The sequence below is a fragment of the Scleropages formosus genome, chromosome 23 (genome assembly GCF_900964775.1).
Source record: "Scleropages formosus chromosome 23, fSclFor1.1, whole genome shotgun sequence".
In the NCBI taxonomy this organism is placed as follows: Eukaryota; Metazoa; Chordata; class Actinopteri; order Osteoglossiformes; family Osteoglossidae; genus Scleropages; species Scleropages formosus.
Genome location: NC_041828.1, coordinates 6461102 through 6486100, shown reverse-complemented (window position 1 = coordinate 6486100; position 24999 = coordinate 6461102). Strand labels below are relative to the sequence as shown.

Sequence of the window (24999 nt, the reverse complement as noted above, 5' to 3'; positions counted from 1 at the left end):
AATCGGCTCCGGCTGCCTGCATTTATTTTTCAAACAATTAAGGGGAAACTCTCGGGATTTACTTTCCGGAGAATGAGGCCTCATCCACTCGGGTTTGTTTTTCAAACAATTATGAGCAATCCCTTAGTTAGTGCTCAATTATAGCGTTAGGTAAGATCACTGCTGATTACTAGTTTAACCTTGGGTGGCCGTGTGTGCAGCTGCTGTTTTAATACCTTCAAAAATACATATACTCTGTGTGTGTGTGTGTGTGTGTGTGTGTGTGTGTGTGTGTGTTTCCAGAGTCCCAGGGACACCTTTGTGCACAAGGAAATGACACATACTTCATCACTCATACACGCAAAGGACAATTTGGAGCCTCCACTTGGCCTGAAACCCATGTCTTTGGAGTGTGGGAGGAAACCAGAGCACTTAGAGAAAACCCACATGAACGTACAGGGAACATAAAAACTCTACACAGACCAAGCTGGAGTTGTACCCCGGTCTGAACCCAGAGTGTGTGAGCCGTAGGCACCAGCGCTACCTGCTGCGCCGCTGTGCCATCCTCTAGTCAGGGTTAGTGAATTTTTTGGATGACTATAAAACCGTCTCATACATAACAAGAAAATGAGTAATAGGGGCTCCCTCTCAATTCCTCAGCAACTCACTCCTCAGTTTTATTATCCTGTTAATTATTAGTCTCATTCATAAATTCTGGGGCAAACACAGCAGAACGATTCGCTGTCAGGTGGCGTCTGCCATCATTTCGGTAGGATTTTGGAACGCGGGGTGGAGGGACCCGGCAGCGTGGTACCTGGATGGGATCGGCTCTCGCTGGCGCACTTCACGCGGCTCACGTCATGTTTTTTGTGGCGCGCTGAGTAAATACACACACCCTCCAGAACCACGAGGAGACGGAGCTGAATCCCCGTCTCTCTCTAAATGGGGCGTGTCGCGTATCGCTCCGTGTTTACGCTGAACTTGGTCGACCTTGCAGGGGGCCTGATTAGGGAAACGCATGCTCATTAGGATTAAAAAAAAACCTCAATTTATACCATGCGCCAAACGCTGAGTGTTGTAAACTCAGTTCGGGACATGTTTACAGGTCCGTGCCACGGTTTGGTTCAGTTCGAAATGAATCAGCCTTATCGGAACGCCGTCTGCTGCTCCAATGGTGCTGGGAAGTAAATAGGTTGTAAATCAATGCTGTGTCGGCGATCAACGTGTTAAGCGGTGAAGAACGGCCTTCTTGTGCCTCCTGTCATCGGGAGAAGAGCTCACGGTTGGCAAACTTTACACCTTCGACATGAACGAGCCATTATGCACCATGAAGGGGCAGCAGGTAGCCTGGATTTGTGAATGTTGTTGGTTCAAGCCCCACTGCTGCTGCAGAACCCTGGATCAGGGGTGTTGACTCAACGGCAGTTGACATCAATGTCAACTCCTTCGTCCGTCTATCTGGTTGCTGCTCATCATTTTCTTTCTCCTCTAAGTTTTACATTTATTTAGCAGATGCTTTTCTCTAAAGAAACTTCCAATGGATACTATGTAGTGTTACCAGCCCACACATGTTATTCACCGCAGTGATTTACACTGCTAGATACACCACTTACACTGGGTCACTCAACCATACATCAGTGGCACACACTCTCTCTCTCTGTCACTCGCACACTATGGGGGACCCTGAACAGCATGTCTTTGGAGTGTGGGAGGAAACCAGAGCACCCATAGGAAACCCACACAGACACAGGGAGGACATGCAAACTCCACACAGACTGAGCGGGGATCAAACCCATGTCCTCTCTCACCACCCAGGTGCCGTGAGACGGCAGTGCTACTCGCTGTACTACCGTGCCGCCCCATGGTTTTACAGACGTTACGATCTTCTGACATCACTGTCATCTTATGTGCTTCCAGAGACAGTTCTGGTTTGATCCAATATCCATCTGTTTGATTTCCTGGCTGTCCATGGTGTCCTTAAAAGTCTACCCAGCACCGCAGTTCAAAGGGATCCATGGTCTCCCTACTCTTTTTTTTAAATTTTATTTTATTAAAAAAAAAAAAAAAGGTCCAACTCTATAGTCTTACAGAAAATTCCATTGCCTGAGCAGTTTTTGTCAGTACGTTCAAGAACTTTCTCCAGATCTTTCCTTGGAGCCCTGCCCCGTGCTAGTCCTTGTGCATCGCTTCGCAGCTAGACCCCTCATTGTTGACTTTAGATCGCAAGAAGCAGAAGATGTCAGCTGCTGCTATGTCTGTTCCATCAACCTGGAAGGTCCCTGCTCCCGATCAAGGTACTTAACCTGAATTACCATAGTAACACCACCAAGCCGTATAAAATTGGTCCACCACTGTTTGGATTAAAATGTCAGACAAGAGACATTAAGAATCATACCTCAGTCAAAACTGTGGATTGCACTGGGTCTGTATTAGACGGGTCGTACCGCGGTAAGGGCCAGGAGGTCGTGTTGAGATGGTCCGCGCTGATCTCCACGAGATGCACGGAGGGGCTGGAAACCAGACGAGGGATTTCGGCGTCAGACGCTGGGCGACGCAAGACAGCCCAAGTGATTGATCTCCTTACCATCGAGCTTCAAACATCCTTCCAAGGCCAAAGGTTGGATTTTATTTCCATTTTAATGAAACACGTAAGATGTCCAAAACCGGGTTGAAGAAACGTGGTTTTTGTACTTTGCTTATATTTCAAACTGATACATCTTATTTCCAGCAAAGCCATGGTAATTTAGTCCCCTTGTTTCTAGGCAGTGAAATTGTATTTTTATGAAAAATACACTAATATTAAGAAAGAACTGAATATTGCCGAATATTATTTTTCAAGTAACGAGTACAAAACACTCAATTTAACCAACAATTTTAGTAATAAAACACGTCCTTTGCATTTTATCAAGTAAATTCGGCCTTGCTCTGATGTACCCTGTGCGGTTTTCATTAGCAATAGGGTATAAATCCAGTTCAATTCCAGCCGTGAAGCCAATATAACGTTTTCAAAAAGCGGTTTAATACACGGTAAATCAGATAAAAGCATTCGGAATAAAAATGAAACATGCGAACCTCATGTGAAACAGTGTCACACGCCAGTGACGCAAAACAAGAACATATGACCTGTGACACTGGGGGAGGGGGGATGTGGTCACATGGCTCAGGGTATTAATGGAAAGAAAGCCCCCCCCCCGTCCCCCAGCCATCCCGCTAGTCCTGGGCTGGGTTTCCTGCTCCAGAACTTGAATTTATTTCTGGGCTGTAAACTCACGGAGGCCCCGCTTCCCTGTGATGTCGCCCCCACCGCACCCCCCACGAGGCCCCGACCACAGGGGAGCCGCGCACTCCGACGTTACCGCACCGTGTTCTGAGATGCGCTCCCGCGCCGTCGTGGTGCTGCGGCAGCCCAGGGCTCCTCGGTCTGGGTTTTACATCTTTAATCAGAACGGCCTGGTCTCTCCGAGCTCCAAACCCCAACCCCCCCCCACCGCCAGCGGCCCTGCTGTCAAAGGTCTGTCGTATCAGGCCTTAAAAGCAGGAAATGACATCACCGGCGGTTAAAAAGCGTTCTGTGACATTAAGGAACACGAGGCCCCAGGATTTACGGCGCGGCTCCGAAAACTGCTCGCGCCGGCAGAAACGCTGGAGGAGCACGAGATCGGGACGCAGCCGACGGGCCCTTCGCTGCCGGGTCGGAATAAGAGCGGCCCGTTGGAGGTTCTGAAACGGAGATGATTTATAACGTGTGCTGAAGTATGAGCGTGCGCCAAAACCAGGCCTGTGGAATGGAACACCCGCACCCCCCTCTGGGATTCTGGTACCGTCCGGCGAGGATCCGCTCGGCGACAGTCTCTGAGCTCCAGGCCCTGCGGTAAATGCACGCCACGTGTCCCCTGGTGGGGCGGTTCAGCCAGAAGTCCCGGAGATAAACGTGTAGAGCAGGTTCCACACCTGAAGGTACCCGAGGGACCTTTTAATACCTAATATTGCAACTCGTTAAAGTCCCACAATCTGCATTCTGTAAATAATTGTTTAGCTGATCACCATTTTTCCGGCTCAGCCGGTGCGCAGTTTCTATGCTCTACCTGTGTTCACATGGGTTGTTCACATGGTCCTCAAAGACATGTGTTTCAGGCGAACTGGTCACTCTGAATTGCCGTGAGTGAGTGAGTGAGTGTGATTGCCCTTCACGCACTGCTGTCCCAGCCATTGTGTATCACGCCTCGTGCCTTATGCTTCCAGGATAGGCTCCAGACCACCGTGACTCTGCATCGGACGAGCGCTTGATAACGAATGTTACACGAGTAATGAAGTAACTATGATAAGACTGCGGGAAACGTAAAGAAAAGATTGCAACTATTTGCATCATTCCTTAAAGGGATGAAGGACCTTCACTTTACGGTGCGTGTGAGACATCGATGGCTCCGAGCTCCCAACTCTTGAAAGGCAGAGGCCTTATCCGGAACCATCTCACGGAGCCATTCGGCGTGGCAGGAGCCTCGCCTGATTGGTCCTGAGCTAATCCAGGCAGTAGGTCCACGTCTGTCCAGTACTGTCCGGTTCCCCAGTAAACTGTGTTTCACATGGTTGATGTTGGGCTGGTTTAAGCGAACACTGCTGGCGATTTTGTTGGTTACACATGCGGTGCTGCCGCACCGGTGATGCCTTACATTTATTCATTTAGCAGATGCTTTTCTCCGAAGGCATGTACATCTCATAAAATATCACCGCCCAACACGGGGCTCGAACCCACAACCCTGACATTAAGAATCTCGTGCACCACCAACTGAGCTAGCCGCTCCTCTCTGGGCCTCGTTCTTGCCCTCGGTGGTGCGGACGGAATATTCTTTCACTGACCGTGAACATTAGAGTGGATGATGGATGGCCGGCTGTACTTAGCTGATGCCACGTAGTTGCCTCCAGCAGGGGGCGCAGCAGTTCACATTCACACTGACTCATTGCACTCGGGTCCAGTGCGCTTGTTCTACGAAGCAATGAGTCGGTGCGGAGGTGCAGCGGTTCGAGCTGCAGCCTTTCGGAGCTGGAGACTGCAAGTTGAAATGCCCCCTCTTGCGGTAGTACTCCTGACCAAGGGGTTTATCCCGAATAGTTCCAGTGAAGTTTAATCTGCTGTATAAAGGGGTAAAATTCGCTGCAGGTAAGCCAACGGTCTAAGTCGCGCTGGAGAAGCAGGAGCTAAATGAATAAATGTAATTATTTCCTGGCGCTCCGCATTCCCTGGCGTCCAGCGGCCTCTAAACGAAGGGCTCTGCCTTTTTTCCGTTGGCGTCTCCCTCGCGGCTTTATTTGCGTCCAACGTGGAGCCGCGGAAGCTGGGGAAGGCGGACTCGCGGAGATTTATTCATCTCCCGCTTCTCCGCGGGTTCTTCTCCTGCGCCGTGACCTCTGAGCCCAAACCTGCGGCCAGACCTAATTACCCAGAGTGCCGCTGTGGCGGACGGCCAGCTGCGTTCAGAAGAGAAGCGAATGGAAGGCTGTCATCATTTTCCCATCTGTGGTGCGCTTATGAGCGCAATTACCGCAGGACGGGGGAAGCCGTGCGGATAGACGGCCAGTCCGTTCTTTTTTTTTCCCCCTCTCATCAGGCTAATGACATGAGGCGGATTTGTGGCATGTGGTTCGCTGGGTGTCTCACAAAGGCCGATGCTCCCTTGGGTGCCAAATGCTCTTGATGAGAAGGAACCCTGGAACCCAGGGCTCCAGAATGACCACCTAGGGAGCAGTTTAGGGAACAATTCTCAGAAGCAAAACGGACGATAGGTTAAACCTAACATGGTCACTGAGTATAACGAACAAGTTCTGTTAATAAATTCTTGATCGACTGATGTATGGGAAGTTGGGGGTGTGGTGGTGCAGTGGGTTGGACCACAGTCCTGTTTTCCAGTGGGTCTGGGGTTCGAGTCCTGCTTGGGGTGCCTTGCGGCGGACTGGTGTTCCGTCCTGGGTGTGTCCCCCTCCCCCTCCGGCCTTACACCCTGTGTTGCTGGGTAGGCTCCGGTTCCCCGTGACCCTGTATGGGATGAGTGATTCTGAAAATGTGTGTGGGTGTGTGTGTGTGATGTATGGGAAAATATTTGGAACCAAATTTACACATGAACAGGTGAGCCATCTTTCTGTTTGTCAGGCCTTCCGGGAATATAATAATTTCCAAATGAAATGCATTAGGAATTAAACGGTGACATCAGACAAACTATCCGCATTTATATCCCTCTGTCTGTTGCCGAAACGCAAGTGGCTCCGCAGAAAAACGTCTGCTGAACGAAAGCGTGTAAAAGCCAATAAATGTTTTCTGGAGCCCCCTACTGGCGCTCTGTGGTATTACAGCTGCAAATCTTAGTGTCGCACAATTATTTCACCACCAGATGGCAGTGTTACTAAACATAAGATCCCCGTGTCCACCCTCAGCGCAGGGAGACACCAGCGCTACCCGCTGTGCCACCGTGCGGCCCTGAGTATAAAAATATAAACGTAAGATGTAACCTGAAGACTGTCAATGACGGTAGAAAAAAGTGTTTATTTAAATTAACCATAAAAATATCTCCTCCTGTGGTAAAGGTGTAGATCCATCCCAGAACAAAAGACATCCACCTCAGCTCTGAAATCACACTTCATGAACTGTGGCCATGAGGAGAGAGAGAAATGTGGACAAACCCTCCTGTGGCCATTTCAAGTATGAGGGGGGCCTTCTTGGCAGAAACCCTGAGCCATTGCAAAAAGTAAACGTAGCCTTTACTGGGACTGGGATCCCATGAAACAGAGTGGCATCCCACCCGTGGTGTACCCTCCTTCATGCCACGTGCCTCCTGGATAGGTTTCCGACCGCTGCGACCCCGCAACTGAGAAGCAGTTAATGATAGTGGACAGATGGAACACTTTATTTTGTAACATCTGTGCTTTTCCACTACACTGTACTGCATCAAAATAATTAAATCATTTTTTTCCCCCAAAACGGCCAAAGATCTGTTTTTATTTGTTTTGAAATACAGTATGTCGTGAAATATGTTTTCTGATGTGTCTCCAAATTTCAAAACGGATCGATCATGAAAGCAACTCAAGTGTGAATGGGGTTTATGGGGAACAGGGGAGACGTGGAGGAACAAGCAGTTCAGAGATGTTTGCTGACGACCGTCTGAACCGCAGCGTCACTCGGCACTCTCGGAGAAACACGCACACACCCTTAAAATGACTGGAAAAGCCACTTCTCTTAAGTCTGCCGTGTGCGTAAGTGCAGAAGAAATACCCCGGACTCTTGTGGCTTGTTGCGTATGTCAGATTTTGGATGTGGATTCAAATCCAGGTAATCGTGCGAAGTTTGTTCTCCCTGCGTTTGCGTGGGTTTCCTCCCACACTCCAAACACAAGCGTTTCTGGTGAACTGGTCACTCTCAATTGCTCATGGTGTATGTGTGATTGCCCTGTGTTGGACTGCTGCCCCATCAGGGTGTACCCTGCCTCATTTCCTGTGTTTCTGGGATAGGCTCCGGACCATCGTGACCCTGCACTGGACAAGAGGTTCATCATAATGGATGAACTAAATAATGTACACATGAGGCAGAGATGGGGAAGATATGAAGGAAATTGTAGAAGACAGCACAGAGGTTTGTCAGCCCTCTTTGGGTAGGAAAACAGCATCGTAGAATCAGAATTATGTCTACATGTTTGGGTTATTAAATACAGTAAAGAGAAACATAACTGTTGAGTGTTAGTTTACTCTTGTTTATGATCCCTCCCCCGCCCCCCCAGTCGTTGCTGTCCTCCTAAAGCCTGTTAGTCATCTAGTTCTGTTGGAGTGACTTTCATTTAGCTGATGCTTTTTGCCAGAGTGACTTGCAGTGATTTACCTATTTACAGAGCAGGGTAACTTTTATCAGAGCAGTTCCTTAGAGTAAGTACTCTACTCAAGGGTACTACAGCGGTAGGTGGGATTGAAACCTATGACCTTCAGAGTCGAAGACAGCAGCTCTGGCCTCTGAAGGTGATCGTTTCAGGATTACGGTGGCCTACCGGAGTCTCAGGAAAAATCTCACACTTTGCCTAAGAATCTCATGAGGTTAAAAAGGATTTTTAAAATCCGGTTCTCAGGGGAGACCTTAAAGGTCCTCGAGCGGCTGTGTTTTTGCCAAGGTGCGGCGAATGAAATTCTGAGTCACCGCAGCCTCTCGTGTGATCCCAAAAGAGCTCGTTCAGGCCGCTAGCCAAACACGTGTGCCCCACGTATGAAAAGGCGTAGCCGCGCAAAAGTTCTCTCGGTGAACCCAGCATCCAAGATTCATTGATGCGGTCATCAGTTCCCTTACGCCTTTACCTCCGGCCCTTTTACAGCGGCGCAAACGCCTCGGTGACGCTCGCTGCTGAAGACGTCCCGGACCCGGATGAGCGTTTCCCGCTTTGCCGACGCAAAACAAACAAAGCGGGCAGCGCCACCAGCTGTGCAAATGTGCTGCATCGCAGGAGGTCGCCCCCCACGACCGACGTGCAGCACTCTGTCTGCGGATGATGCCTGGAGGGAGTGCGGGAGACACCTGAAGAGTTCACCTGGTCACCCGCCCATTGGCTCCGCCTCCAGGTCCCCCCCCAAACACTGTTTGTGCTCAGCACCCGCCGGTTGCTAGGGTTCCCTCTTTGGCAGTAATTTTTAATTATATACCAACCGGGGGGACGTTTTTAATCTTCTCAGGTATCATTTCGCGTATTCGTAGGGTTGTGTGGCTTCCGGCTCCGTGCCGCCACCTTTACTTTGTTTTTCCGAACCCTCCGCGGTGTAATTTAGATCATACTGGTCACATGATGTTTTCCTTGGTCAGGAGAGCGTTTCCTTTAACTGAAGGTGGAGTGCGGATCTGATATAACGTTTTAATTTGTGCACTTCTGAACAAGCTTGCGGCGAAAACCCAGTGATTAGTCGAGCTTCCTGGAACGTTTAGATTCCGGAACGTTAAGATTTGTATTTATTCATCGCTTAAACATCCGTCTGACGTTATCGATTCTCGCTTCGCCGCGCCAAACGCTTTTACGTGCGGCAGGAGTGCGAGCGCCGCTCACTCCAGCCTTTGCACCTGGACACTTGCGGTTGATGGTTGTCATGACAACCGCCGCTGAAGAGCATGCTGCGGTGCTAACGAGAAAGCGGCAGCACTGTGGGACGGGGGCTTGTCAACTGCCGTGACTCATCTCGCCGTTGAGAACCGTTTGTTTGAGATGAACAAAACAATAGCATTTAATAAAAGCTACATAAAGTAAAGAAGCGATGGCTGGCAGACCACGCAATTAGCAGGGCTCGCTTCGCTGCAGTTATTAAACACCGCAGTGCCGCTGGGTTCTCTGTCAGACACTAGTAATAACCCTCGGCGCACGTGACAATGACGCAGAAGCGAAGGAAGGACTTTGAAGGTCCTACATCAGCAGTTCTGTGTTTAACGGTGTGATGATTGGCACTTTTCTGGGGGCTTGAATGAGACCCGTCAGGAGGGTTCGAGGCCACAGTGGAGAAGCAGTCTGAGCTCTGTCTGAGCGCGACACTTAAGGAGTTCCTACAGCTGCTTTCATTACTCGGGACGCTATTTTGGGGTGGCAGGTAGCACCGGTGCCACACAGCTCCTGGGCTGTTGGTTCCGACATGCGTTCAGACTGAGTTTGGTCCATGTGGGGGTTCGCATGTTGTTCACATGGGTTTCCTCTCGTAGGTCAAAGACATGTGGTTTAGGTGGATGGGTGACTCTGAATTGCCGTGTGTGTGTGTGTGTGTGTGTGTGTGTGTGTGTGTGTGTGTGAGAGAGAGAGAGACTGGTGTCCTGTCCATCCTGTACTCTGCCTCCACCCTGTGCTTCTGGTATAGGCTCTGGACCACCGTGACCCTGCGCTAGACAAGCAGTGATGGATGAATGGAACCTATTAGGATTACAGAAACTCGCAAATTCCAATTTCAATCGAGCCACTTGATCGATTGCTTGTGTTGCACTTGGACAAAAAGGGCCGTCTAGCCCCCGCTCGAACCGCTCGTTCCCGGAAGACGCCGAAGGCCGAAGCGTAGCGAAAGGGAGCCGAACCGCTCGGTTATTTGTGTTACTTTGCCATCGTTGCATGCGACGTAAAATTTAGCTCTGCGCCCGGACAGCTTCAGCGAAATGTGCCTTCAATCGCGCACGCCACCCAGGCACCAGAGTCCGCCGCCGCTTCATATGGAACACATCAGCGCTCGAAAACTGTTAATAACTAAATCATGTTCGGTCACTCATCAAAAAGGCTCGGATGCTTGCGTTGGCTATGAGGTTGGTAAAAATGTGACCCGAGCGGCGCACTTGTGCCTTTGAGATAGTGCCACACCGTCCCAGAATGCACATGAGCTCCGGGCCGCAGCACGCAAGCCGTTCCGCCGAAACGAAGAGCGGACGAGGGAATCGGGGGCAGCCGGCAAGACACTCTCGCTCAGATGCGGTGAAGCAACGTTCCAGCAATCGGAAGAAACCTCAACCGGCTTGACTAGACAACACCGGCCATGGATGGGTTGACGAGGTGCCCAACCAGGGCACAGGTGGCACGTGCCTTCGAGGTTCGCAAAGAACGCAAACTCTCTAGCTCCACAAGGCTCACGGCACAGAAGATCCATCGAGTCCCGCTCTCGAAGAAGGAGCCTCGAGAAACTCTAATGACTCGGCTGGAATATTTCGGAAGAATGTGAATTAAGGTATCTACGGTAAATCCGGCGGCACCATTCTTCCGCAAACAAGAGAGCGTCGGCACAACGAAGGGATCGCGGCAGCGCGCAACGCGGTAATCCTCCGCGCGCTCGGTCCCGATGGAACTCGAAGAGCTCGCCGGCGCTTGGTGGGTGGTGACATTCCGAGCCGTGTGAGGAAACGCATCCGTGTGCGCTTGAGCCGTGAAGCCAAACGGGGGCCGCATTCCTGCGCTTTTACGCTGATTAAAATGTTTACCGGCGCTCGCTGCAGGAATCCGTTAATTACACTTGATCTCAGAATCCATCACACGTATGAAATTCTCCCTGCCCGGAACAATTAGAAACGAGTACAATAGCTGAAGATGAGCGATGTTGCCGAGAAGAGAACAGCGGAGCGGCTCGTGTGACCGGTTCTTCATCAGGCCTCGGCCTACCGCGTACAAGGCTCGCATCTGGAGCGGTTGAACACCCTTTCGCTCTGCGTTCTTTACCATCGTGAGCATCGCCTTCCATCGCTGCATGTCAGTGCCCCGTAGTTGTGAGAGAACCAGTCGTTCTCGTTCTCAAACATCGAAAAGTTGTCTTTGCTGTAACGGATCAAGTTCCTCGTTCACACGACCGCAGCGTTGCGATGACATTAATTACTCGAGATCTGAGTACAATGTGTTTATTAGGACATGAATCCAGGCTGCAGGTTGAGGAGGTGTTTCGTGATATGAGGGATGTCGATTAAGGGTTTCCTGATGAATGGTCTCCAGGCTGAGGAAGTGCTTCCTGAGAAGGTGTATGTAGATCGAGGAAGTGCTTTCTCGTGAACTGGGTCATTTGTGTGCATCTCTCCCCTTTCCCTCGGGTTCATCACGGCCAAAGGTGGAAACGTGAAGAGTCGGGCTGTTGGATCGAGTGCAAACAGTCGGTCCGGTCAACGCGACACCGCACGCTCAGAATCCCCCACGTTTCTTCATCTATCCTTCAAGAACCTCCCTGTTCTTGCAGTCCTTATTGACTAAATTTTTGTGAACGTTTAAATCACGCATTTCCCAATCACTGGGAACATGATATTCTATTAGTCTGTAAAACTTGTCAGTAACTGGCAAGGAGCTTTGCAGGAGCAAAAAAAAAAAAAAAGTACCGTTAATGACACCGTATTCTTTATTGGACTGCTGCCATTCCATGAGGCCTTGGAGTCATCCATTCATAAGCTGCTCTTTAAAAGAGGAGGTGCCGTCAAAGGCGTTTTCGAATTCTTTACCCCCTCCCAGCAGCCAGCGGTGACCATGGAGACTTGCCTGGAGAGGAAATCCACAAGGAGACACGGCGTCTGGAATGAGGGGCGCGAAGGTTCCTTCCTGCGTTCGTCTTTCATTCCTCGCAAAGTGCGCATTCCTGAGGAGCGCTGTGCAAGCGGACCTGGGCGCCAGCGGACGCGCGGAAGCCGCGGCGTTCCCTTGCGCCCGGAACACCTGAGAGAGGAGCCCGGTCTCGCCTCCCTGCGGCCGCAGAGCCGAGGAGGACGGCGAAGGCGGCGGCTCCGCGCCGTGATCCGTAGCCCCGTTATTTGAGACCTGATCCGTTTCTGCGGAGGCGCTCGGGACTCTTTAGCTCAGGTGCTCTGAAGTAGAACGTGTCTGAGGTTTGATCTTGTACCATAACTATCCCGTGCTGCACTATGTTGTATCCGTTATCAATAACCGCCGGTCCAGCACGGGGTCCCGGTGATCCCCGTAACCACTGGAGGCGAAACAAGGTACAACCTGGCTGAGACACCCGTCCATTAGAGGGCAGTCGCTCTCACACGCACACTGAGGGCAATTCAGTGTCTCCATTTCACCTGGAACACAGGACTACGAGAGGAAACCAGAGCACTCGGAAGAAACCCACGCAAACTACACGCACAGCTGAATTTGTCCAAACCCAAAACTCAGGCGCTGGGAGGCACTCGCGCTACCCGCCGCACCGTCGTGCCTCAGACCGGATGAGACGAACATTTGAACCCGAACGGAAGAAGGCGAAATACAGTAAATGAATTCCAGAGGCAGCTTATCTAAACGTGCCACTACGAAGGGCTCCTTTACCTTCGCCGATTTCGCGGCGCACCAGCGCAAGGGTTTGCTTTCGCACACGTGTACGAGCCGAGTGTTTATTCGAGCGAGATCCGCACGGCGACGGGCTGAACGCAGAGGTCGGGACCGTGCGCTCGAGGGACCCGCTCTCGGAACGCAACCGTCGAGCTGCGGCCGTGCCGCAATTTGGAAGGATCGCGGTATCCCCCGCTTCACGTTTACTTAGGAGGGTTTTGAAATCTTTGCTCGAGTCGGACTTGTCTCGTCATAATGCGACGTGTTTGTTCTCCCCCCTCGGAGCGGAGCCGGCAGAAGAAACGCTCGGGCTCCTCGCCGCGCACGAGAAAGCGGCTATTGTTTGCGGCGCGGCGCGGCGGCGAGAGTAAGCCCTCCCTCCAGGCAGCTTGGCCCGAGATCCTCTGTAAGCACGCCATTGTTTGGTTCGAGCTCCGTCTTTATACAGTCGAGGGGGAAAAACGTCCGGGCTTTAATCAAGTCAGCGTATGAAATTTCACTGATTAAGAGCTGTTGTGAAAGCGGTATGCTGGATGGCGACCAAAGCGCCCGCCGCTTCGTGCTTTGTTTGTTTTGTTCCCTTTTAAACGCTTTCCTCTTGAATCATGCGCTTCCAGGGGTGAAGGAGTCGCCGCTCCGCCGAGGACGAGTCGGGCGTTTTCCGTCGGCTCGTCTTCGGGGCGCTCGAAACGTTGCCGTGCGACCGACGGGTTCTCGCCGCCCTCTGACCCCCCCGTCATGACAACGGGGCCTCGAAGAAGGAGAACGCAGGCTTTACCGTTTCTGTGATGTTCTCTCACGATCCTGTTCGAGTTGTTTGCTTGATCCCTGCAGGTGTTTCATGGCCCGCTGATCTTCTCTTCAGGTCGTTGATGGCCAAATCGCCTTCAGTGTGAGACTCTCTGTGTGTGTACGCGCACCACTGGAATACCGTTGTTCACCATGGACCACACCTTGTGCCCCACGCTTTGAGATGGTAGGTAGAGGGAGCAGAAGATGTTTGCAAGTGTCAAGCAGGTCAAGAAAGATAGATTTGGCAGGAAGTGGATGAGCAGCATTGCTGGATGGGATGACAAAGCCCCACCCCTGCAAAGAGGCAGTGCTGCTGGGGATTTGGATGAGACCCCATGTCCGTCTGCAGACTCGGCAGTAGAGGAAGGGGGCGACAGGTTCTAGTGGGGTTAGAGCCGTCTCCTTTTAAAGTGGAAGGCCCAAGGTCTGAATCGCTGCTCCAGCAGCTGCACCCTTGACCAAGGTCTTTACCATGAAACAAAACTGTGTAAATTACAGCTGTATAAATCGGGAAATTACTGTAAGTATCTCGGTGTGTGAACCTAACCCTGCCAGCAGCCTTGGGCAGAGGCTTCGGAGAAATAAGTGGTACCAAGGCACCGTTTTCCTAGAAGGCCCTTTTGCTCTAGATGGTTCCATTTCTTGAGCCCAAACAGCACCGGACCAAGTGAGGGTGAGAGGTCACTCATGCAACACAAGAACGTTGTTTCAGTGTTAATTTATTCACTATCAATAGTTGCTTGACCAGGGCAGGGTCACTCTGGGCCAGAGCCTGGCAGTGAAGTGATAGATACACCCTGGATGGGACTCCAGTCCATAACAGGGCTTCACACACACCTGCCATAAGGGCAATTCGCAGTCACCAGTTCACCTGAAACATGCAGCTTTGGACTGTGGGGGGAAACCAGAGCACCTGGAGGAAACCCACGCAAACCAGGGGAGAACATGCAAACTCCACACGGCCCGAGCTGGGTTCCGACCCATGTCCGAACCCGAAGCCAAGGAGATACGAGTCACCGGAGCTACCCGCTGTGCCGCCGTGCCGCCCTTCGAGGTCAATAATGCGGAACAAATTTGCATTGTGCACAGGAATGCAGAACCAAGTGAGTCTTATCATTGGAATTGAAGTTGAAGCGCGGCTTCTGGGCAATCTAATTTATACGTTTAAACAAAAACACGGCATCGCGAGAGATCAGTCGGGCTCTGAGTCAGTGTCCCACAGCAGACCTGTAAACACATGGGAAGCGGAGTCGCAAACATGGCTTGCGGCACAGCCTGGCATCTCCGCTCTATTGTGCAGCCTGGAATGTTAAGATGGGGAAGTGGGGGGGGGGAATCACGTACGAGACTTATGAGATTTTGCTGCGAAAAGCAGGTTCATATTTGCGGTTGTTTTAAAAGGACAACCAGACGTGTATTTAGACAAAGCCCGTTAAAGAGGGTAAGAACGCGGGAAGCGTACCGGATCCAGCTGGCAGAGCGGCGTCGGCCTGAAAATCTCTGCTCGGAACCTTTGCCTTGGATGTCGTTGCATTTTCTCACATTTTTCAGAATTATTTGGTTTTGTCCTTAATCTGTTTAGACGTGATTGTCTCTCAAAATTGCCGCAATTCAAGGTTAAAGCACGAACTGCGGTCCGCGGCTTCCACGGAGGAGGTCCATCCCTGCGTGACCGTTCCGAGGGTGTGTGCACCGAAAGGGCACGCCCGCTTCCTTACGCTCCGACTCGCTTCAAATGTTGTGGAAGTACATTCCCGGGAAATTACTTCCCACTCCAGGTACTGATGACTCCCACTGGAGTCTTTCAAAAGTATTTTTTTTTTTTTTTTTCCTTTTCTTTTCCCGCAACGTGTCTCCCAACAAAGTGGCCGCGGAGATCAGAACGGAAGACAAGACTCCTGGTTTGATCGGTGACCGATGTTCCAGCGATAACGGCGACTCGGCGGAAGAGAGGGAGAAACGCTCGGTTCACTTATTTCAAAGAATTTTCTTGAAAATTGTCATCTTTATTGTGGGGGCTGACAGAAAAGAACTCGTTTTACAAGGCCTTACATCAGTGAAGTGCGTTCATTTCAGTTTCTCGGGAGGAAAAATAATAATTAATAATAATGTTAAGGGGAGGGCACGGTGGCACAGCGGGTTTGGCTGGGTGCTGCTCTCTGGCAGGTCTGGGGCTCGAGTCCCGGTTAGGGTTCCTTGTGATGGACTGGCGTCCCGTCCGGGGTGCGTCCTCCTCCCTCTCCAGTCCTGCGCCGCCGGGTTAGGCTCCGGTTTGCTGCAACCCCGCTCAAACTGTGTGTGTGTGTGATTATTATAATAATAAGGGTGATTTCATGCTGTAGAGCTACCAGACTCGAGCGTTATTCATATTAACGTACTAATTGACAATAATTAAACAGGCAGTACAGTAAATGACTGCATTTTCCAAAGACCTCTACCCCCAGAGTACCAAGAATTCGATACCAAGAATTCACTCAAGAATGTACATGTGGAGGCAATTTCGCAGAGGAAGGCAGATGAATCAGCCAATTTGCACGGATCCAAATATTGCTCTTATGGTGAATTTATAACAAAGCAAGGCATTGTAGCGTCTGGAGAGTGTTTACTCAAAGCGGAGCTTTCCAACACGTTGGAAAAACGCAGAAGAGCGCCGATCGACCGACGAGCGTTCCCGTCGACCGTCTTTGAAGCAGGACTAAACCCTAACCTGACCGAGAGTCGGGACCGCAAATTGCCAAGTAGGATGGAAACATATTTTATTGGGTAGCCGTCGGTGTTTCCCGGTGTCATTGCATCGAACCTAATATTAGCTCCCGCCCTTGGAGAGGCGAGGGACAAAGATTAACTTGATCGGGTCGCTAAGTCCCGGCCACCTTCCTCCCCGTCTCTGTCCCAAAGGGGAACTGAACCTGAGCCTGGACCTTGAATAAAATACCAAAGAACAACGTTTTTCATCTACATCCAAATGAAAAATTTAAATGTTTTAATTTTTTTTTTTAAACGTGCATTTTCGGGATCCGACGTTTCGTTCCGTCTTCCGGCGCACCCCTCTCAAAAATGCGGTCATTTACTGTCCTCTACCCAGACTGCCCAGGAGCGTGTACTAGTAAGTGTGCTCTCTTTCAGCCAAAGTGCCAAAACCAGCACCGCTTCCAACACCGGTGAAATATGTGCGTTGGGAGGGGAAACGATCCCGAAACAGAATTTCGTGAAAGGTTGTGAAAGTTTGGCACATCAGAGTAGCGAATACGTCTCATATATTCATTGCGGGAGAAGCGAAGCGTTAAACTGAGCGGTGGGATGGTTGGAAAAGTTTGCGCACCCGTCATACATCTTGGGGAGGAGAAGAGGGAGAGAAGACCTCCGCGCTGACCTCTCCGGGGGAATTCTGCAAACGCCTTCGCGCTCTGTGCTCTGCGATAAGGACCGGCCTGGCTGTCATCCCTTACTTTTATTTCCCCCAGTCCGCAAGGCCACGGCTGCGCTCTCCGGGAAACGCCAAACGGGACGCGTCGCCGAACGAGAGCGAAAGAGGCCCGCGGTCGCCAGAGGAGAGCCGTTTATTTGTGAGAAAGAGCAGTCTTTACGACCGAGATGTTCTCGCGTTTCGTCGGCGCGTTCTTCGTTGCTCTGGGAGGGCGATCCACGTGGGGAAGCGATGGAAACGAACCCCGGAAAGGGAACGTCGACTGGTGCCAAAGCCCAAAGTGCGCACCAAGAAGAAGGTCTTTAAACCACATTCTCTTTGAAATGAACCTTTTTTTTTCCTCTCCTCGCAAGACACATTCCGGCTGTTCGTTTCCTCACCTGGGGTGTAGCAAAAAATCCGTCCAAGAAGCGAGCAGCATTTCACGTGCGACGTCGACTCGTGCGCATCGGTTGGGTCACGCGGCGCAAATGATCTCCTCGCATGCGTGACTGTTTGTTTACTCGTAAATGCGAGCCGTTTCTCTCGAGCGCTCCAAGTGACTTGGATGTGGAACTATATTTGGACCACAGCAAGAACAAGAAATAAAAAGCACCCATCCATCCCATCCATTTAAGACAGATGTTTTGGGAATTGGCAGAAAGTGCCAAAAAAAAAAAGAGAATTCTGAGATTTCCCCACAGTTGTCAATCAGTCTCGCCACAAATTAACTGAGAACCGACTCTGGTGCGATGACATATATTAGATGGTAAAATACCGGGGGCTTCTGGAGGACTTTGGAGGACTTCGCAGGACCCGGCGCTGTTGCCGAGGCCGGTCGGAAGGAAAAGGCAGATTTCCCAAATATGTGCAGCTGAACAGCACATTTTTATTGCGTTTATGAACCACACAGGGTCACAGCAACACACTGGGAGAGGCTCTCCTGGAGGTGCGAGTTAAAATCGGTCCAGGCATGGTCCTCCGACAGTCGTTCCCAGCACACCCTCACTAAACGCTTAGGCCTACCGGGTCCGTCCATCGGTTTTCCCCACCATCTGATCCAACTCACCAGCAGAAGGTGATCCGTTGCCAGCTCAGCACCCCTCCTCACCCGAGTGTCCAGAACATGTGGCCTCAAGTCAGATAAAACGACTACAAAGTCAATCGTTTACCATTGGCCCAAGGAGCTCTGGTACCAAGTGCGCTTATGAGCATCCTTGTGTTCGACCATGTTATGGACAATCCATGACCAGCACAGAAGTCCAATAACATTTCACCGTTCGGGTTCAGATCGGGCAGGCCGTTCCTCCCAGTCACCGCCAACGTGAGTGTTGAAGTCCCCCAGCAGGACTATGGAGTTTGTAGGTGGGGCCCCATCCAGAACCCCACCCACTCTCTCCAAGAAGGTTGAATACTCTGAACTGCTGTTTCCTGCATAAGCAACACAACAGTCAAAGTTTTCCTCTCCGCGACCCTAAGTCGCATTGAGGCGACCCTCTCGTCTACCGGGATAAACTCCAACCGTATGGCAGCCAGCCGGGGGGCTTGCGAGTATCCCCGCACCCGCCCGGCACCTCTCACCCTGTGCAACTCCTGAGTAGGAGAGGGACCACCCCCTATCGAGGAGTTTGGTTCCAGAGCCAACACTGTGAGTGAAGGTGAGCCCAACTATATCTAGTTGGTATTTCTCAACCTCCCGCACCAGTTCCAGCTCCTTCCCCCAGTGATGTTACATTCTACATGCCAAGAGCCAGTTTCTGTTGCGAGGGGTCGCGACGCCACGCGCCACCCTGCCCGCTCCTGCGCCCGATACGCATCGCACCCAACCTCCATGTTGGACCTTGAGGTGGTGGGCCCGTGTGGCGCTCGCCTAGGAACACTACCCCCAGGCCTGGCTCCAGGGGTAGGTCCCGGTGACCCTATTCCGGGCAGGGTAAACGATCTCCTGTTTACTGTTTCCATGGAGGTTTTTGGGTCGTCTTAGTCTGGATCTTCACTCCAGACCCGTTTGCCTTGGGAGACCCTACCAGGAGCATAATGCTCCCAACGACATAGCTCTGGAGATCCCTAGATCACGCAAGCCCTTCCGCCACGCCAAGGCCCCGGTCCGGGAAGGGGGAATTAAATTGGCGTCCCATAAAATCCCAGATAGTTATTTCATAATGCATTTTTGCCTCCTTTCCCCAAAAACAAGGGATGTTTTCTACCTGGCATATAGAAGCTCAAATGCGCTATAGGTGACATCACTTTTAATTGTAACTCGGTGCACCGGTTGTGTCTCTTCGAACCTCAAGCTGTCAGGGTTATTTCTTCGTATCTCCGGGGATTGGGTGGCGGTTTGCAGTCTCGCTCGGCCTGGAGGGAGTCTTTTATTGCCACGCCTGGCACTTTCTTGGGCTTTTTGCGATTAGTTAAGGTCCGTTGCAATTGTTTGCACATGTTCAGGAACCTTTTCGTAACGGCAGACACCTGCAGAGGTGCGAGCTGATTTCCAAGGTGGAAACCTGATGCTCTCGTCCTGCAGAAGGTACCGTGTCCAAGGTGACAGGTATTATTATTATTATTATTATTATTATTATTATTATTATTTTATTTTTTTATAGAGCGCTCTTCTCACACAGTGACACAGAGCGCTTTAACACAGACATAAGGCAAGAAAAAGATACAAAGAACAAAGAAAAACAGATACAAACAAAGAAGACATTTTACATTTATAATTATTCATCTAGCGCACGCTTTTCTCCACAGAGACGTACATCTCAGGCCTTATAGCGGATGATAAAATATATGGTGTGAACCTAAGTTCTCATTAAACTGCCTCCTCCACGTGGTGCCGAACCTGAGCGGGCAAAAAAAGAAAGAGATTGTGTCCCGTCTATAGGGACACAGGACGTTAATTTCCGCCGAACATTTTACGACAAAGATGCGGACTGAGTTTCTCAGCCTCGTTGGCTCTTCTGGGAATATAAAAATAGTTGACTGGTAACGCTTTGAGACTCCCCAGAGGACGGACAAGTATTTTCAGCCAACAGGGAATTTTATTAAATTCACATTTTCCTGCTATTTCTGTAATACGGGAAGGAGATAACGTAGCGGTCGCTATAATCCAAAGACGTGGCTTCAAATCCCCAATCCTGTGTCGGCCAAATAGCGCTTAACGATAATTTACATTTACATTTATTCATTTATCAGCTGCTTTTTTTGCATCCAAATCTCTCCTCCTGTTGAACTAACATTTTTTGTATTGCTCTCTCACATGCACATCACTAATGAAAAGCATCGGCTACATGAACGAACGTAAATGTGCCGCGTGCGTCTTCTGTATGTTTAGGTGTACTTAAAAGAATTTCTGCCCTTATTTAGTCTTAATTTCCTTCATTATTTTTAATATCATCCTAATATTTTGATTACTAATTCGTAGGACTTTGTAGAAGATCCAGAAATGAATCTTTTTCCCCTCATTTAAATAATGGGAAAGAACCTCCCAGTTTATAGACTCAGTATATGGACCTTTTTCGGCAACAAATTAGGTCTGTACAACCAGGGATACCTGAGCATTTTTTCCACACCAATAACGTAGTAAATGTTTATGCAGCACGTAGGAGGCCAGGAGGAAAGTGGCTCTGAAAGAGATGTGTTTTGAGGCTCTTGTTCAATGTTGAGGATTCAGTAGTTCTGAGTGAGAGAGGGAGTTCATTTCCCCACACCGGCGTCCAAACTGAGAACCTTCTGGCTACGTATGGCTGCAAAGCTACCGCAAAGTGTCTCAATTGCCAAAATATTGCACACGCACTTTGAAATCTGCAGCTGCCTCATCAACACAAACAAACACTCAGAAATGTGCAGATGCTCAACAAACACAAACCAGCTTTTTTGGAACAGCTTTTTATTTTTTTTCCACTATATGACTGTTATTGCAGGGAAGCCTCAGCCTGTTGGTGAGATTTAGAGATCCAGTTATCTTTGCAGGATATCAGGGTGAGATTTTAGCAACACCCCCCCCCCCCAAACACACACACAGTTGAAGCTATATGAAGAAGTAATTGTCAAAGACCAAAAAAAAGCACATCCCATACCCAAAATGATGCAACGATGAAATGATGACTCTCGGTACACAGACGTCCTTAAAGCCAGACACAAACATGCGCAAGAAGACCGTAACCTGTATGAAATTGTGACGGTATGAAAAAGGGTTACAAAATGTGTAAAAGAAACACTGGAGAGCTAATAATTAGAGTCTCTCTAAAACCACAGCCGACTGCAAGCGCTGCGCTGTTGACAAAACTACGGTCTTAAGCATGAGGCTTATACATAATAAGGAATTTCAATGAAAGGATGCTTGTGGAAGAAATCACTTCAGTCTTTTCTCTTTAAATCCCAGAAGAAGTCTTTCGTCATTATCTATCCTTCGGTTACTGATGACCTCTTGTTCGGTGCAGGTCACGGTGCTCCAGAGTCTGTCCCAGCAGGATGGGGGGGGGGGAGCAGGGTACACCCGGGGCAGGATACCCGTCCATCGCAGGACAATCCCCCATCGTTCGCTCATTACGCGCATACCGGCAAATACACGCAAACTCCGCGCTGATTGAGCCGCATTCGAACCCGCGTCCGAACGCGCGACTCCAGCTCTGCGAGGCACCGCCACGCTGCCCTTAGACCCGTAACGTATAGCAATGGGTGTCATGCGAGAGCTGCCCAGCATTAGGAAGAAGGTACAGCTGAGCTGCACCCAGCGCGCATTTCGGTGGAGGGAAAAACTCGAGCTGATCTCAGCGCAGTACCGTACTTGCTGGAGTCGGTGAGGAAGTGCTGCCGGGAAGCTTCTGGATGCATTGCGCAACTGTCCCTGCGCTACCGGTGTTCTGGGGAAAGATCAGCCAACAATTACGGCAACGGGATTTATGCATTTTTCAAAAGGAAGGTGCCAAAGACGCCGCTCCTGATGGATGAGGCGACCGCGTGTCAGTGTTCCTCGCCGTCAGCTCCTGGGCTCTGGGTTTGGACCTCCCACGGTCCAAATCATTTCTTTCAGATGAACTGGCGATTGCGAATCGCCCTTTGTATGCACCCCAGCTCACACCGTATGTTTTGAGGATAGGCTCCGGACCACCACGGCCCCGCGCTGGGAAAGCAGTTACTGTCGTCGGATGTGAAGGATCTCGGCAAAGCAAGGAGAGACCCCCCACCGCACCGGGGAGGAGGTACTCGTGAGGCCGTTGCGAAGGGAAGCCGCGCGCTGGAATGTCCCACCTTGCAGGAAGGTGCCCTCGTGTAATTCAGCACCTCGTAAAAACAGCCGGAGGAAAACGGGAGCGGCGGGAGAGGCGTTTGAACCCCCGGATCGTGCCGCGAGCGAAGTCCCGCGCCCCGTGTGGTCCGTCCCCCCCACCCCCTCGCGGGGCTTCCCTCCTCCTTTCATTTCTAAAGACCTCCTTATAACTGCACCCTTTCAAGGGCAAAATGAGGGGTTCCCGCCGCGCGCCCTGCCAGCTCCCCCCGCAGCGGCGCCCGGATCGCGTGGGGCCGCGCGCGGGTGGTGGCTCTCGGGCCGGAGCCTTTCGCATCCGTGCCGTCGAGGTTGCGAACGCCGGGAGTTATTGCCCAACTTTGGCGTTTACTACATTGTGACACGTAACAAATGCAGCGAGGACTCCGCCAATTACACAGGCCTGCAGCTCCAAGTGCTCCTCGAGTAGCTCTGTTACAAAGTTCTGTAAAATGCGATCAGTACAAAATAGTGAAAAGTAACAAATATCACAAGAATATTTAATAACATAGAGGGAAACACATTTTTCCATGTGCACTTCAGAGCAAATTAGCCCCAGTGAACCGCAATGGAAGGAAAATCTCAGAAGAAAGGTGCCGTGAGAGCCGCTCGGTTTTACCGCGGATCACGAAGGACAGGGCTGCACGAACCACGGAAAATTAAATATTAAATCTGTTCCAGCAAGACAACACTGTACGCGGGGGGGGGGGGGTTATGACAGTGTGTGCTATGTACACCTGGGAAGGCGGGTTGCTTTTTGACTCATCTCACTTTACAAAACCTGAGCAAACAGGGAGATTAAGTCGAGAGAGAGAGAGAGAGAGAGAGAGAGAGAGAGAGAGAGAGAGAGGGCGCACACACACGAGCGCACGCGCGCACACACACACACAGTCTCTTAAATGTCCGTAGCATGCAGTGGAGAACTGGTCCCAGACACACAGTCACCAGAGCTCATTCATGCTCCATTACGGCTGCCCTCCATTTGTCGGTAGCGTCCTCCTTCCGGTTGCCATGGTGACTGCTCTTGGGCTTGGGCTCCTTCCGTCGAACCTTGGAGCGCTGGGGTCGCGACGGGGCTGCCTCCTGGGGCCTCTGCCCAGACTCATTGTGCTGTCGCGAGCAGCGCTTGCACTTGCAGGAGGTCACCACCCTAACCCTGTAGGACCTGGTGCTTCCGTCCGGGCACAGCAGGTGGACGCGCTGGACCCGGGTGCGGTCCGTAACGCAGCGCCGCTGCCGACCGCCTCGCCGGGCCCAGAACTTGCCTCCGTAGCCTCCGCCGATCCAGTTGGGGAGCACGCGAACGGGGACGCACTCCCCGGCGCACACCAGCTCCTTCACGGGGTTCGGGCTGGTGCACCGGCCGTCCGAGATGTACCTGGTGGACCGGAGCTCCTTGCACCCGAGGGGACCGTCCTCTGTGGACGACACGACAGGGCGACGCGCTTCAGTCCACGCGAGCGCCACCGTACCCGTCCTCCGGGCTACGGTTTCGCCCGAAATCATACTTTGAGCGGCTGCACAACTAGCCGTCCCACCCGGTCTTTTCCTTCTCCGTTAGCGCAGCTGTCATTTTACGCCGTTTCACCTATTTTAGACCCGATTACTCACCCGTTAGTGCCTTTCTGCACTCTGCTCATAAATCTAATAGACACCGCACTCTCCGTGACCCCTATGGATTTAATGAACCAGGAGCTGGGAGGCTTTTTCCTTCCTAAAACATCCTCATCTATGTTTACAGGCGCGTACATGCATGTTTGTCTACGCTATGAGCCGTTGGGAACCGAAGCCAAATCGCCCGTGCGTGCGCGCGTACTTGGCCAAATAAACGGGATCCTGATTCCGAGAGCCCAGAACAAGCAGGTACCGGGTTCAGGGTTCGAGAACGAGCAGCAGGGTCGGTAGACATGCCTGCAAAATGTGGCGCCAGGTCTCCTGCTCCTCCGAGCAGCTGTCAGTGTTGCAGCGTTAAGAGACTCTGTGTGTGTGTGTGTGCGCGCTCACTGTCTGCACTTGAACGTGATGACTGTTATTATTACTATTGTGTGGCTCATGCCTTTCACCATGCTTTACAACAGCTTACAAGGTAAACTACTGGAAGATGAAAACGCAGGATAAATATTGTGCTGCAGATCAGCAGGTAGCGCTGGTGCCTAGAACCACTCCTGGGCTGTGGGTTCGGATGTGGGTTCGAATCAAGCTCAGTCTGCGTGGAGTTTGCGTGTTCTCCCAGGGTTCAGTGCCAGGCAGGGCAGGCACGCGAGCACCAGCGCGACCCTCCAATGACGGACCGACGGACGGATGAAGAAAAGCAGTAAATTCAAGGCTTAATAAACGAGACGCGACGAGAAGAAAGCGGGGTGCGAGCAGAGCGCGGAGAATCATGGGAAGGAAGGCAGAGGGTGCAGACAGCGGTACCTCCTGTGTTCGTTTGCTGCGGAGGGCACCACTCACCTCCCCGGAGGCTGTCCCCCCCGCGGCGCCCCCCGCTGCGCGCTCTGTTCAGGGACGCGTTGTCCGCGCGCTCCCGCATCGGGTCCTCCAGGCTGGAGGCGCGCAGCTCCGTGGCGTCGTTGCTCAGGGGCTGCGCGCTCTCGAGGAGGACGCACAGCAGAACCGCCAAGGGGAACTCGCACGCGACCAGGGCCATTTCAACTCCCCCCCAACACACACACAGGCGCGCGCGCGAGAAAAGACACGTTCGCGCAGGGGGTGGGTGCGTGGGTGTGCGTGCACGCGCGCCGCCGTCCTCCCGACGCCCGTCGCTCTCGGACGCGTTG

General features: G+C 51.5%; 1 protein-coding gene across 1 annotated transcript; it reads right to left on the bottom strand.

The window, feature by feature from the left end:
• Positions 1 to 22702: 22702 nt before the first annotated feature.
• Positions 22703 to 24970, bottom strand: LOC108935596 (sclerostin domain-containing protein 1-like). The gene is made up of 2 exons (XM_018754349.2): positions 24674 to 24970; positions 22703 to 23637 (listed from the first exon to the last, which is right to left on the bottom strand). The coding sequence occupies exons 1-2, from the start codon at positions 24867 to 24869 to the stop codon at positions 23171 to 23173; spliced, it is 663 nt and encodes a 220-aa protein (XP_018609865.2). The 5' UTR covers positions 24870 to 24970; the 3' UTR covers positions 22703 to 23170.
• Between the last annotated feature and the right edge of the window lie 29 nt (positions 24971 to 24999).

Coding starts and splice junctions, on each gene's coding strand:
- LOC108935596 (XM_018754349.2), bottom strand. CDS start 24,869: ATGGCCCTGGTCGCGTGCGAGTTCCCCTTGGCGGTTCTGCTGTGCGTC. Junction 23,638..24,673: donor GGGGGACAGCCTCCGGGGAG/GTGAGTGGTGCC, acceptor TGTCGTCCACAG/AGGACGGTCCCCTCGGGTGC.